Source organism: Mustela nivalis (genome assembly GCF_964662115.1).
Source record: "Mustela nivalis genome assembly, chromosome: 13".
Classification (NCBI taxonomy): Eukaryota; Metazoa; Chordata; class Mammalia; order Carnivora; family Mustelidae; genus Mustela; species Mustela nivalis.
The window spans coordinates 74,259,456-74,274,584 of record NC_139032.1 but is presented as its reverse complement, the minus strand read 5'-3'; the positions used below and the strand labels follow the sequence as shown (position 1 = coordinate 74,274,584).

General features: G+C 56.6%; 1 protein-coding gene across 5 annotated transcripts in view; it reads right to left on the bottom strand.

The window, feature by feature from the left end:
* COL27A1 (collagen type XXVII alpha 1 chain) overlaps nt 1-15,129 on the bottom strand; it is a 135,045-nt gene that overhangs the window by 81,432 nt on the left and 38,484 nt on the right. For all 5 annotated transcript variants that reach the window (XM_082697050.1, XM_082697049.1, XM_082697051.1 and 2 more), the window contains 5 exons: nt 7,929-7,973; nt 7,242-7,295; nt 6,745-6,789; nt 3,995-4,048; nt 3,386-3,430 (listed from right to left, as the gene is read on the bottom strand). In XM_082697050.1, the coding sequence (XP_082553176.1) occupies nt 3,386-3,430; nt 3,995-4,048; nt 6,745-6,789; nt 7,242-7,295; nt 7,929-7,973 (243 nt within the window). The remainder of the gene's footprint in view (nt 1-3,385; nt 3,431-3,994; nt 4,049-6,744; nt 6,790-7,241; nt 7,296-7,928; nt 7,974-15,129) is intronic.

The window sequence follows — 15,129 nt, the reverse complement described above, 5'->3', positions numbered from 1 at the left end:
GCGATCTGGCATAAGGGAATTCGGCTCATTCTCCCGACATTTCCTCTTGTTAATAAAAGCCTAAAAATCGCCTGACCCAAAGCTTTGACAAGAGGACACTTGCAGAAGGAACACCCCCTGCCCCTCAGTCCACCAGCCAGATCAAGGGCTTGGGAGCACTGGCAACAGGGGGATGGCCCCAAAGATCACTTAGAGAACATGGGGCCCAAGGTCATTGCAGACTGAGGCCTGGCAGGGGCAGAGACAAAGCCAGAGGGACTCGGTGACAGGTGGTCCTGCTCCATGCACCATCAAATCATATCCAGTGCAGACCCTGCCCATCTGCTGACCATGGCAGCTGGACCAGGTCAAGGGGACTTTCACGGCTCTTGGGGGCACTATTGGCCCCAGCACTGTTTTGCTGAAGAAGGGGGGTTCTTCCCCTACCCCCAATGCCTGACACCACAGTGCCATCATGAAGGACAGGGCAGAATCCTAGGAAGTGAAAGGCAAGGAGCAAGAAAGCAGAAATGAATCGTCAGCTACGGGGGTTCGAGACCGGTGAGGCCCCCAGAGGGCGTCAGAGCAGATGGCTTTGACTGAGACTTGGTTGCCAAGGCTGGAAAACAGGTGTAGCCAATCTCACCTCGGAGAAGCAGTGAGAGAATCATACGTAGTTCAGATGCCATGCAGGTAAAAGGCCTCCATAAATGTTGCTTTGGGGGGGTATGTTTTGGCTACCAGTGCCATCCCCAGCACCCGGCCCCTGGTAGGTGCCCGGTAAATTTTTGTTGAACGAAAAATGAATGAGCGGCCTCATCTGATGCACAGATAGCAAAATGGCGCCCAGCCCCTCAGAGCGAGCAGGTGCTGCCTTCCTGGGCACAAGCAGCTTGTGCCTTCAGCCTTCAGCTCCTTGGCCTTCAGCTGCAAGGAGCAAACAAGTACATGGCAGGGAGAAGGCAGATGAAGAGACCACTGGGAGGAGGAGAAAGGGGGACTTGGCCCTGTGGATGGTCCTGGGGCAGCAGGGTGGAGAAGAAGCCATCATGCCCGGGTTTTCCGGGTGCTTCCCTCCTCCATGCTCAGGAGACTCTGGACCCATTCACTCAATAGCTACACTCCGGGGCGAGGCGAAAGCTCTGGCTGCTGCATTTCAACCCAAAAATGACCCTGGGAAGCTTCAAGAACCTTGGCCATGTCACTCACCGCCCCCCCCCCCAGCCCCCGAGCCTCCACCTCCTCCTCTGTAAAGTGGCAATGCCCGGCGGTCTGGCAGCATCCCAGGATAGAGTCTGAGCAAATCCCACATGGGTGGCCTGGGAGGCAGACCTGGGTGAGGGGACAGGGCCCAGCTGAGATCAGCTAAGGAAGTCAACTGCCCCTCCTCTGCAATTTAGCCTTTGGAAAAACAGGTCCAGAGAGGTGAAGCCACGGGCTCGAAGTGATACAGCACAGACAGCCTCCTGCATCCATGAAACTACAAACAGGAATAACCGATTTACCAGTGCTTACTATGTGACAAGCAGAATGACCCCATGAGCTAGGAGCTATTATCCTCATTTCTCATAAGGGAAAACTGCACTGCAATTCAGGGGCTTTGAGCCAATAATGCCCCAGGGCCTTTGCACCTACTATCTCCTCAACCCAGAAAGTTCTTCCACAGATAGCCACAGGGCTCTCATTCTCCCCTCATTAAGGTTTCTCAAGAAGCGAGGAGGATTCTTGGATCAACTCACCTAATAGTCTTTACCCCAAGCACTCACTGTCTCCCTTCACCACTCTGTATTAATGCTCAGCACCATCTGACATTCATTCACTCATCGCTCCTTCCCTTGTTCATTGTCTATCTGTCCATGAAAATGGGAACTTTGTATTGCCCAGTGCTCAGCACTAAGTATAGTGCCTGGCCCACAGGCTATGCTCAATATTCACAGGATGGACAGAGAGATGGAAGAATGGATGGATGGGTAGATGATTGGTTGGATGGATCTCCTTGCCCAAGGTCTCTTGGCTTGAGGAGCAGATCCAGACACCAGCCCAGCCCTTAGAGATGCAAGGTCCTTGCCCTGAAAGAAGCATTAGGTGCTCCTCCTTGCCCAGATCCAGGTCTCAGGTGTTAGTCCACCAGACACAGAGGGGCTGTTGGGCCCAAAAGGTCTAGTCTGAGGATGAGGTGCCCCTCTGGTCCTTGAGACCAGGACCTGGAGCTTGGGCCCCACAAGGCCCAGATCCATACACTACAATAGGTAAGATGCCCCTGGTCACTCGTGTCAACCCCAGAATCACAGACAAGCCCCTTTCTGGGCACTGCTGAGTGCTCCTGGCCCCCCTCCAGATTCCTCTCAGATTCCAACCTCCTCACAGACCCTTCTTCATCAACCATCAGCAAAGGGAAGCCCAGATCCCAAGTGGACAGTGCTTCCAAGTCCAGGGATTAACCTGCGGACGACCACATGGGACCTTAAGCCACCAACGGCATTCAGGCCTGAAAGAAATATGCCTCTGTTATAGTCTGGGGTCTCCCTCTGCTGGCAGCAAGGACACTATACATACCACTGCAGGGGAAGCCTCAGCTTCCCCTTGTGAGAAATGAGCGCATCGGAATTAATGTCTCACCCAGCAGGTGAAGACTCTGGGGCACGTGTGTCTACAACCTTATTGGCAGCCAGTGAATCTGAGCTCTTGATCCACCATTGAGGTTAGAGGCCCTGGAGGTGGATGGCAGTGCTAGAATCCTGGCTTCCTTATTGACTGTGAAACTGGGGGCAAGTGACTTAACCTCTCTGTGCCTTGGCTTTCTCTTCCTGCCCTGCAGGTGACCAAGCAGGAGGAAAGCAATTCCTGCCACGCCGGAGAGTCATGGGCAAAGCCAGTGAACCAGGGGTTACAGCCAGCCTCTCTTGGGGGTCACACCCACTGTGGACCTGCTCACATGCCCACCAGCTTCTGGCCTGGCAGGTGCACATGTGACTATGGCCACCCCGAGACAACACAGAGACTGAGGGTTTTCTGAGAGAGAGGAGCCCAGACCCAGGTCTAACCATGATTCCCCAGTCCAAACAGGCCCACAGACACCACTGGCCCAGACAACAGAAGACCCTAGACACAGGACTGCACACACACACACACACACACACACACACAGAAGAGCCATCCCACAGGGGCCCAGAACCATGGCAGGCCCCAGCTCCAGCCAGACAGCCACTGGTCAGTGTCCTGATAGCAGAACATGAGGCCCAGAAAGCCCCACATGCTGGCCCACACACTCAGAGCAGAGCAACGGCCCAGCGGACAGAAGCAGAGAACACCCAGGACGCAAGGGCACGGGGTTGGGGGGGTGTGTGGCCCCTGGGACGTCAGATTCACCCATAGAGTCTGCATAATAGACACGGAAAATCTTTACCGGCCTACCCATCTTGCCCCTCTTGCCAGGAACACCAGGCAGGCCCTGTAGGGGAGAGACAGGGAAGAGGTCAGGAGGAGATTCCACAAGGGACAACCAGTGCTGCCCCAAACCAGCCCCAGAGCCACCCATAAGAAGAAGTCCCAGAGGGCTCAGGGAGCAGGTCACACACAGTCGCTGTCAGTTACGTGCCCATCACATGGATGGTGCTTCCACTCTACAGGACTGGGACCTTCATGGACCTGAACTGAGGAAACGCCCAGGAGAGCACCCAGGGTCCCTGGTATGCAGCAGGCGCTCTCTCAAGGTCCTCTCTATTCAGCTTGTTGATGAGGTTACGAGCTGAGTTCCCAAAGACAGGCTCAGGCTGGGAGGCAACTGTCCATGCTCTCAGAATCGAGTCCCCTTCCTGACCTGGGTCGTGAGCGCCCACGTCACTTCGCCCACGTGCCCCCTCCAAGCTCTCTTCTGTCTGGAAGCGGTCAGCCTTGACCCCTTGGCCGACTCCTATTCAACTCAAGGGCACCTCCTCTGGGAGGGACTCCCGGACTTCTCCAGGCAGAAGGGGTGGGTAGGTGGGCAGAAGGTAAACAAAGAAAGCCTACTCACTCGTTCTCCATCAGACCCTGGCAGGCCGAAGAGCCCTGGGAGTCCAATGTAGCCCTAGGAAAGAGCAGGTGGGGGGTCAGAGGGACCGAGTGGCAGGGTGTGGCTGGCCCGACCCGTCCCCGTGCCCCTCGCTGCCCTCCCACGTCCAGGCTCCTCTTCCTCGCTGGTGGCAGCGGTGGCTCTGGTGGCTCCTCGATGACACAGGCCTTGAGGCAAGTGTATATGCCCATGGACTGCATGGTGCTGGCTTCCACGATGTAGTCCAAAGGCACATACGCTCACGCCAGGGAAGGGCGCGGGCACTCTTGGGGGGGATGCCCGCCCCACGCCGGGGCTCCTGGACCTGCAGGAAGGAAGCTCTCGGCTGGATTAGAGGGATACTAGGTTCCACTCGCTCCGAGGGACCCTGCCGGGTGCCCGTGGCTTCCATGGTGCCTTCTCCTAGGCTGCCAAAGGCCCTGGAAATGGGGCTCCCATTCACCCACAGCTGCCTGAGCGCCAGCAGGAGACGCGGCTTCCCCTCGGGCACACGTACACCACTGCCTTCAACCCACCCGGTGACACTGCAGGCTGGCCGTCCACACTGACCAGGAAACCCAGGTCCTGGAGAGAAAGTGGCACAAGGAGTCGGGGCACAGCTGGGAGCCCCCTGCCCTCAGATGCACCTGACTTTCTGCCTCCAAGTTGTGGCCTCCACCGGGCATGCCCTTCCCAGCTCAGCGAAGGCACAGCCACCCCTTCCAAGCTGGGCTCCGAAGCCCTCGCCTCCGGCAAGCAGAACCCATCCCTTCCCTCCACCTGTACACTATTGTTGCTCCCCCACTAATAAGATTCACCACTTTCTCCCATGTATCTTCTATAATCTGGGTCCATATTTCAGGTCCTCATTAGCCTGGGATGTCCCCAAGGCCAAGGACTAACCCCGAGCACCTAGTGTTATCTGTGCTCTCTAGATGTTTGTGGAACGCTTTCATAATAACGCTCCCAAAAGTTAACATTTCCTGAGCACAAACCACATGCCAGGCCCGGTTCTCAGGACTTTGCGTCCACACAAGCATCAACTGTGTCCTCCCTACAGCCCCGGAAGCAGGGTATTATCAGTCAGCCCCCTGTAAAGGTGAGAACGTTTAGGCCCAGGAGTGGAGTGACTTGCCCAGGGCCACAGGGCTGGAGCACGATAGAACTGGTATTGGAATCCAAGCCATCGGACTCCCCGGCAGGCCTCCTAACCCCTCGGTTGCACAGCCTCCCGCCAGCAAACAAGCAGCGCATCTCTCCTTCTCTAGTAAGACGAGAGGTCACTGAGCCTCCTCGGCATCCCTGGTGAAAACAGCCGTCCCTGTAACGAGGAACATTTACTGATCCTGCCAGCCAGGGCTTCTAGCCCAGATTTACAGATGAGAAAAATGGGCTCTGAGAGGTCCAGCAACTTGCCTGCCATCCCGCAGCTGGATAAGGGCACAGCCGGTCTCAACGTCCGTGGCCCTAATTCCAAAGCCTGCGTTCTACCACCTTCCCAGTGATGAGGCTGGTGCTGGCTGCAGCCCTCCCAGCTCCCCCAGGCTGTGCGGGGCCTCGTGACCCAGAGAGGAGGGCGCTGCCCCCAGACCAAGTCTGGCCCACATGTGATCTCAAGATGCCATCCGCATGGCAAACAGCGAGCAGCCCCAGATGTCAGCAGCAGGCCTCTGGGGCCACAGCTCGTGGGAACAGCTGGATACAGGACAGGAGCCGCCCTAGGTCCCCGCATGACGTCACCACTGACATCATCACGTCCTGAGGAACTTGCCCGCCCACCTCTTTGCCCACCTCCAAGACGCTCTAACAGCCACATGTCAGCTGCAGGGATCAAGGCCCAGACTGTGGCCATAAATAGCTTTGGCTCGGGAGTGGAGGACACGTCACACCTGACCTGGCCTGACCGAGAGCTGTGTGACCCACTTGCTGAGCGCTCTCTGAGAGGCAGAAAGTCTGGTCCTTGGGACACCTGGGTCCCTGTCCCAGCTCCACCTGAGGCACGCAGAGTGAACAGCAGCTGTCAGCTCCCCACCAGGAACCCAGTTTCCTTGTGCGGGGACAAGGGCATTCCACCACCTCTTTCGAACTCCATCTACCGTCATCTGATGCACCCAGAATCTTCTCCACCACCCACAGCCCACTTGGGAGCCCCTCTTCAGCAGTATATGCTTCCAAACTCCTGGTAGCCCCATAACCATGCTAGAGGTAGCAACGGACGTCACTCCCATAGTAAAGATGGGCAAACTGAGGCTGCCGGCTACTCAGGGTTTGCTCCTCAGAGGGAGAGCTGATGCTCCCTCAGCCTCCGGACCTGAGCCATATCCCCCATCAGCCTCCCCTGCTCTCTACAAAGGGTCGGGAGAGAAGCAGGAAAGAGGTGTCTGAGGATTCTAATGGCAGACGAAGGAGCCCCGACTTAAGTTCCCTAGCACTTGCGATGTGCTAGGGGACACGGGAAGGAAACACCTGACCATGGCGGCTGGACCGCTCAGCACCCAGCAGAATCTTTGCTGCCCAGTCCACCTGGCACTCCTGGCTCAAGGTTCCCCATCACCTGCCCACCCTGCTGCCCCCGGCTCTCCAGAAAGCACTCAGGTGGGAGGGCAAAGGTGCCAGACACTGGAGAGAGACCCTGCACACCTCACTCCTCGGCAGGCCAGCTGGGCCGACAGGGAAAGCACCCCCCACCGCCAGGGCCCCAACCTGAGTGGCACTTGTCAAGGCCCACTTACCCGGCTGCCTTTTGGGCCAGGGTCTCCTACTGGTCCTGGTAACCCCTGAAACACAAGAGGCAGAGGGGCAAGGACATAGGGGAACGTTCTCTCTGCTGCCCGCAACCTAGGGCAAGTCTTGCCTCCTTGGGGCCTCAGCGGCGCCTTCTGTAGAAAGGGAGTGGCACTAGACCTGCAGTCTTTACACTGAGGACCCCACTCTGCCCCAGAGTCCCAGGGGGAGTCGATGGGGGGGGGTGGGGAGCTGAGAGCTGAGTGGGAGGAGCCTCTAAGGCCCCACCCCCCCAGCCCCAGCTCCCTTTCTCAGCATCCTGTACCCTCATGCCCTCGAAGAGAGGGTTCCTCGGTCCAACCCCCTGAATAGCACTTCCTTCGGGGCCCACCCGGTGGGGACAGCTCCTTGGCCCCCAGCCTGCTGCCTCCCTCTGCCTGGGGGGCACCCGTGGCCATCTCCACACCACCACGGCCACCGAGCTTCCAGAAGCCATATACTGCACCTGCCTGCCAGGGTAACCTTTGGCCCCTGGGCTGCCCTCAGGTCCTGGCTGCCCCTGCAAAAGAACAAGGAGAAACATAAGGAAAGGGGAGACCTTGCCATTCTCTGGGTCTGGGGGCCGCTGCGGGGCGGGGGCTGACTCACAGTGGACAAAGACAAGGGCAGGAATATGAGCCGAATGTGGGGGAAGGGGAAGCCACCAGCCTGCTGAGCCCCCAGCCCACCCCTCTGCGAAACCGGTCAGACCAGCTCAGAAGGACAAGCGTCCTGCGCTGGCCGCCCAGGACTGAGAAGGCTCTGAGGAGCCCTGGCTGGCTCTCCCACGCTGGCAGGGGCTGCTGTTTGACTTGGGCCAGGAGAGCCCAAATTCCTGCAAACCCCACGGCGGCATGCATAATATCCCCTAACAGCGCCGGGAACAGGCCGGCTATTCACGGGCTCTGGCTGCGGTCGAGTGCCTCGTGCCAACGCCGGCTCGGCGCGGACTCCAGCTCCTCTTGGTTGAGGCGGCTGTGGGAGAGTGGGGCGCGGTGGGGAGGCTGCCCATGGGAGGCAGAGCTGCCTGGTTCTGGGGCTCACTCATGGAACAGGGCCCAGGGAGGAGGCCAGGGTCAGACAGGGGTGGAGCGGGGCAGGGAGCAGGGAAGGGGGAGTGTAAGCAGGGAAGGGCTGAGGCTGTGGCCCTCACCTGTTCTCCGGGGTGCCCCGCTGGTCCAGGATAGCCCTTGTGTCCCTGGTGGGGGAGGAGGGTGGAGTAGGGGGGAAGAAAGGGCATCAGGCCAGGAAGGCATCTGGGCCTGCAGATCAGATGGCAGAGGCCCAGTCGCCCCACCTGCCTTTTCAGCACTGTCTGCTCTGTGCACAGCAGGGGTGGAGTATGCGTGCTTGCTGCCCGCCCGCTGAATGGATACATACAGGCTAGCAGGATGCCACCAAGGGTGCTCAGACAGAAGCTATCCGGGACGGTGGTTCCCTCCTCCTGCGGGCTTTGTGAGCAGAACTGGGAGACAGCTCCCCAGGGGAGAGTGACGCTGTATCCCAACCATTCCTTCCAAATCCAGACAGGGCTGAGCCCATCCAAAGCCAGCCGGGGTAGAGCGAGTTCTCCATGGATGGGTGGGCCCATGAGGACCTTCAGGTCTGGGATACGCGCAACCACCGTGTGCTGCTGGGATCTGTGTCAAGGCCTGCCCTTACTCATAAACCCCCTATCAGGAAAGATCTCACACATACCGACCAAATACGGGAACCACAGGTAGGGCCTCCCTTCCTCCCACTGGTCCCAGGTCCCATCTCAGGGAGGAAGAGGCCACCCAAATGCCAGACTGGGAAGGACTCTGGCCACCAGCCAGTACCACCCCTGACCCTCTATCGCCATGGCCCAACCACCAGGTCTCTAGGTCAAGAGAATCCAACCAGTGTGGGCTTACTCACGGCCCCAGGGACCACCACCAGAGCTATCATTTCCTAAGACTTAGGGGCTCTCCAAAGGGAAACCCGGGACTTCAAACTTCCATCACCCCAGGGCAGCTGTGAGCTAAGACCGGGCAGGGACTTGCAGTTTAGACAAATCAGCCACCCAGAGCTCCGTCAGACCCCCTGGCACAGAGAGCCCAGGGCTTGGCTCAGACACCGCCCCTCACCTACCGTGCAACGCTGGTGGGCTTCTACCCTACCCTGGACCTCAGCTGAGGACACAAGCCCTCCCAGTCCCCCTCGGCTTGGTGTTCGAGGACTCCAGAGTTTACAAAAAGCTCCCCTGGACAGCGATAAACAAGACGATGCCTGTAGATCCCCTCTGTGCACAGCTGTTGACCTGAGCCCACGCCTGCACAAGCCCCTCTAGCCCCTACGCCAGCCTGATAAGGTGCGGGTGGGGGTACAGGGGAAGGTCCGGATTATCAACTGCACTTTTCAGAGGAGAAAACAGAGTCTCAGAGAGCTTGCTCCAAGTCCCATCGCTAAGAAGCACTGGGCTCCGGCTCGCCGCCGGGTCCTTCTGACACCCAAGGCCACACCAAGAGCCTGGCTGACATCCCGGGCACAGTAAGCGTTCACGCACATCCACGAACACACACAGGCACACGCACTCAGCACCCCCCGCAGGCCCCCAGGAAGCAGGAGTCGTAATTATAAACAGCAGCGTCGGTTGGATCCAAGAGCTCTGGGGGGTTTACAAGCATTCCTTCTGCACCTACTCACGCCTCGGGACGGCTTGGCGAGACGATTACACCTCACACGCGGGGCCTGAGAGATTGAGGCAATGGGACTTGGGCACGACTTCTACCTGGGGTGGGGGGCAGCGAGTTCTTTTCCCCCAGGAGCCGACGGAAGCCTAGGCCATAGCCAGGGGCTTGCATGTGGAGTGGCTAAGAGCTCTCAGGTCAGGCTAATCTGGAACTATCCTGCTTCACTCCTGGAGGGCTGTATGATCTGACGCCACTGCCGTCACCTCACTGAGCCTTGGTTTCCTCTTTTGTAAATGAAAACAAAAGGAATGGCACACGGATCACATGATATAACGTGTGTAAAGCACCCAGCCCAGTACCATTGAATTCAGGGGCCCTGTCGAGACCTGCTGCTGTCACCATTGCGACCTTCATACTTCATTCATTCATTCAACAAACACTTACTGAACTTGTATGTGCCAGCTCCATTCCAGGCCTGGGATGAGTGAGAAGACAACATCCTTTAGCCTTAATGGAGTTGACAGTCTAATTAAGGGGATTGTAAAAACAAACAAATAAAAAAGATAATGTCTGGGGGAAGTGGGCAAAGGGAATTTGGGGCGGGGGCATGTAGAGTTTCAGTTTTGCAAGATTGGAAAGTTCTGGGGATGCCTTTTGCACCATGATGTGAATGTGCTTAGCACTACTGACCTATAACCTTAAACACAGTTAAGATAGTAAATTGTATGTTGTGTGGTTTCTGCTGTGATTAAAAACTACAATTTTGGAAAAACAGTGACGGTGGGGCAGGGACCAGCACTACGAAGAAAAGTGAGCAGAGTCAGAGGACAGAAAGAGGCTGTGTTGTTGGGGGGAGGGGTGTGTGGCTGCAACTGGGACCAATGACGTGAGGCGGTGCGCTGGCTCTCTGGGGAAAGGCATTCCTACCAAAGGGAACAGTAGGTGCAGAAGTCCTGAGGCAAAAACCCTCTCGAGGGGGTTGGACGAAGACTGGGGCCTCCACGATGGGAGCAGAATGAGTGAGGGGTGAGGTGGAGAGGGGCGGGTGGTTAAGCAGAAGCCAGAAGCCAGAGCACATAAGACCGGAGCATGGCAGCAACCCACAAGAGGATTTTGAGCAGGGATGTGTCGTGATAGGACACACGTAATCGTCTTTCTTATCCTTTCTCCACTTGAAACTTGCACACGAGGAAGAATAAGCAAAGCCTTTCCCACAAAGAGCAAAACTGAGCCTTGAGCTCAGGCTGTGTGACTCCGCCCAGGCAATCGCCCTCTCTGAGCCTCACTCTGCCATTCTCAACCCGCCTGGAGTTGCTTCCAAAAGCTGATGGAATAATGGGGGGAGAATCCCCAGAGAACCAAGAAAGGGGACCACGGAGCCCCTGAGCATCACCAGCTCCTTTGGCTTCACCTGCAGTCAGGAAGAAATCTGCTGGAAACCAATGCTCCCACAGAGAAGCGTTGCCAGGGAGATCCCAGAAGATTTGAAGTAAACCCTTTACTCAGGGCACAGAAAAAAAAGAAATGCATGATCTTCGGGGATAGGGACACAGGCCTGTCCTTTGCCTGGCCTGGTACTAGAGCCTTAAATAAATACATCAGCTCATCAACTCCCTGCCATCACCACTAGCAGGCTGGTATGACCATGCACACATGTAGACGAGGAAACGGAGGCTCAGAGAGGTAAAGAGACTTCCCTGAGCCCACACAGCTTCTCAGGGGCAAGGCCAAGCTATGACTCCAATCTCTAAAGCCTAACCACCCAATCATGGGATAACACATACATATTGAGGGCCAAGACCCACCTAGAAGGACACAGAGCCACGTAGGGAGAGACCCCCTTACACACCTTCTTCCCCAAGACAGAGCATATGGGTCACTATGGGGATTACTGGAACTGAGGACCATCACACGGAACCCTGGAGTATCTGAGTTGGAGGGGACCTGCACCATCGATCCGACCACTTTTCTCATTAGACAGACTTACCAGGGGGAAGGGACTTATGCAAGGTTCCTTAGCAAGTTATGGCCAAGACTGTTCCCCGGGACTCCTGACACCACCCCCACCCCACCCCACCTCACCCCAGGCTGTGCTTTGTCCAACGGCCATGATTCCTAGGTCTGTCCCAATCAGTAGACCCTAAAGGTCCTTGCAGGTTGCTGTGAATGACCCACTTCTCCTGGCTGGCTGAGAGCAGGAGAGGCTGAGCACGACCACGGCGTGGGGGGAGCGTGGGGGGAGGTTCCTGTGCTCCCTGGAAGTACCTTAGCAGTGTTTACCAAGCTGGGGCCATCCAAATAGCTTCAAATGACAGGGCCCCAGGACCTGGAAGAATCCAAACCATGATCTTCTCCTGGGCCCCAGCAATTACGGGGTGAGTGCTAACCGCAAGGTGGACCCACGGGCTGTGATTTGCCCCTGTGTGATGGGTGCCTGGCGGATACTAGGGGAGGGCTGGTGCTTCCAGGGAGCTCCAGGGACCACAGAGTCTGTAAGGGGCCTCTGGCGGCCTGGCAGGCGGGTCTCCACAGGACCCGTGTTTATAATAGAACTCGGTCTATATTTTGGTTTGGGAGCCAGATTAATCATTGCTTACAATGCGCAAGGAGAAACCAGACATCACCTCACGGTGGCTGCAGACAGTCTCTCTGTTGGCCGGGATGCTATCTGGGCTTCGGGCAGGGAGCGTGGGGGTGGGGGTGGGGGTCCTGTTTGTACCTGGGAGTCTGGGGAGCAATGTGTGCCTAGACCTTAGCTGGACTCCCGCTTGACCTCAGCGTGTGAACTGCTTCCTCGGCAGTAAAACGGAACTCGCCGTGCTTGCCGAGCACCCCACGAGACTCCCTAAACTTCTCAACCACCTCCATAGTGCACTGGGGACCATCAGTGGGACAGAGAACCCCACTGGACAGAAAGGATCAGCGAGGAAGAAACAGGCCAGGAGGCTGAGTGACTCATTCCATGATACTGCCCAAGTCCCTGCTCCTCTCTGGACCTCAGTTTCCCCCACTGGCATCTCAAAGCCTTGTGTCGGCTCAGAAACTGTAGGATTCAGAAACGGGTGGTTTATCCAAAAGCACAGTCCATCATGACCCATGAGCCAAATTCTGCTCACTGGGTACCTGAGACAGGACGGGCAGGAACCCACCATGTCTGTCTGGCTCATTCATTCAACCAATCATTCGTTCATTCAACTAGGGTTTGTTGAACCCCAAACATGACCCCGTGTTAAGCGTTAAGCACAAAGAATAAACTGGTGAGTAAAACAAACTCACTCCCTCCCTTCTGGAAGGTAACACATATGAAGGAGAAGCGCTCCTTAGCACTGATGTGCTAAGACAGTGTAGACAGCCAACCGGAAGGAGTGGCCTTGTAAACAGGCTTGAAGGAGGGGCAGGGTTGGACAGCAGAGCTCGGAAACAGTGGGCCTGGGCTCCAGAAGCCCAGGGCAGCCCAGCAGCAGGGGAATCTGGAAGAGGTTCTCGGGAGGGGCTCTGCATGGAAGTGGCCAACTCTGGCGGCACAAAGAGGGCCTGTGGCAGGGGGAGGGTTGCAAGAGGGAGCCGAGAGGAAGTTTCAACTGCAGTCCCAATTTTCTTCCATGAGTCATGTCTACATGGGGCGATGTGTTAAGGATTCTGAGGCTGCATCAGGGCTTGACAGGAAAGACCAATGAATGATGTCTGCCATAGGCAGAGGCATCTGGGACGGGGCAGATGCATGCGTCCAGCACTGTGTTCAGCCCCCCGTAAGGAAACAAGGGTGAGCACCTGCTACAGCTGATGAATGCCCCAAGGACACCTGAGAGTCCTGCCAGCCTAACGAGCAGAGACCCAGAAAGGCTGAGCAGGTGGGCGGGAGGACCAGGGGAAGGAGGCGGGACTTCTCTTGGGGGTGCCAGGACGGTGCTCCTGGAGAAGATGGTGTTGGAGAATAGAATCAAGGGACAGACTCATGAAGATGAGCATGGAGGGTCAAACCAGGGGAGGGCACTGACATGATGGCTGGGTAAGTCTTGGCTGGGGAAGGGCGGCTGTCCTGTCCATTGCAGGATATTTAAAAGTATCTCGGGCTTCTACCTGTTAGAAGCTGGGAGCCTCCCTCTCCCAGTAGTGATGGCCAAAAACGTCTCCAGACATTGCTAACTGTTGCTTGGGCTGGGAGCGGGGCAAAATCACCCCCAGTTGGGAAGCACAGTTCTAAGGAAAGAAGGCAAGATGGTCAGACCAGGGACAGCACAGGATTCCACCCTCCCAATGTGCAAACAGGGTTCTGGTAGACTTCTTGGCTAGTGGAGGGTCGTTACTGGTAACTAGGCAAGATGATTGATGGTACCAGATGGACAAGACCTTCAACGCTTTTCCTTCAAGATCACGATCACTCATTCATTCAACAAACATGCATGCAGTGCCTACAGTTCCAGCCCCGTGCTAGTGCTGGGGCTAAAACATCTCATTTCACCTGACCTCTCCATGAATCCCAGCTGAGGCTCAGCAAGGTGAGGCCGCTTGCCCAAGCTCACACAGCAGGAGAAGGGACAGAGCTGGGTTCTATCCAGGCCTGTCTGGCCTGGTCTGTGCACCGGCCCAGCCCTCGGGGGTTGGCTCGGCAAAGGCCTTCAGCAAACATTGCAGGCAGATGGCAGACTAAAGGACCTTCTTAGCCGGGGTGGCTGTTTTTCACTTAGTGGGCCCTCTCTTATTTGAAAAGCTGTCTCGCCAGCGCTGGGCAGAGAAGGGGCTTGAAGGTCAGAGACCTGGGTTCAAATTCCAACTCTGCGGCTTAGCAACTCTGCAGGGTCTATCTGTCAAAGCAGCAGCTCTCAGTCTCAGCAGCTCATGAGAATCTTGTACCTGGATCCCACTCGCACCAACAGGACCAGAGCCCCTGCCCACAGCCCCCAGCTGGTTCTAACCCACAGTGAGGCAGGGGTGGAAGGTAGGGGGCACTGCTACTGAATTTCTTCTCCACGAGGCCCTTGGTGAGCTCGTTGGCATTCACTCAACAGCTGTGCCAGCACTGCTGACCTGGGTAAGTCTGGAACCTAAGCGCATATTTGTTGAACAGCTAGAAGAATGAGTGATCAAGCGAATGAATGAATGAGGTCGATCTGAGCCTGTCTTCTCAGCTGTAAGATAGGCTTAATAGTGCTATCGTGAGGACACAATGTGACAAAGGAGAGTCACTCCTATGCCACCTCTAATTCGCCACACGACCTAACCTGGGAACCCTCCCAACCAAAACCCCCTTTCTCCTGCCTGTATTTATCCATTTTCCATTTATCCTTCCATTTTTACTGTTTTTCTTTTCAGTATCTGTCGCCCCACCACGCACACAAGAATGCAGGCTCTGGGGGGGGGGGGGGGGGACGGGGATTTTTGTCTATTTACTCAGCTCCCCGCCTTGCATCCTTCCCAGCATATAATAAGGATTCAATCACTTCTGTTGAATAAATGAATGAATGGGATTATGGGTGCTGCCCTGAGGTGACACCCCAAGTCAATGGGCCAGTGAGAAGAGGATGCCGACTTCACCTGTCACCCAGGTGTCCCCTCTCCCCCAAGGCTCCCCACACAAGATGATGCAGAGAAGCCACTTAAGAGCATCAGGACAAAGTGGCCGCTGTTGTCACTGAAGACACTCATGGGAGGAGAGAGTGCTTACAGACCATGATGATTCCAGGTACCATTCTACCCATC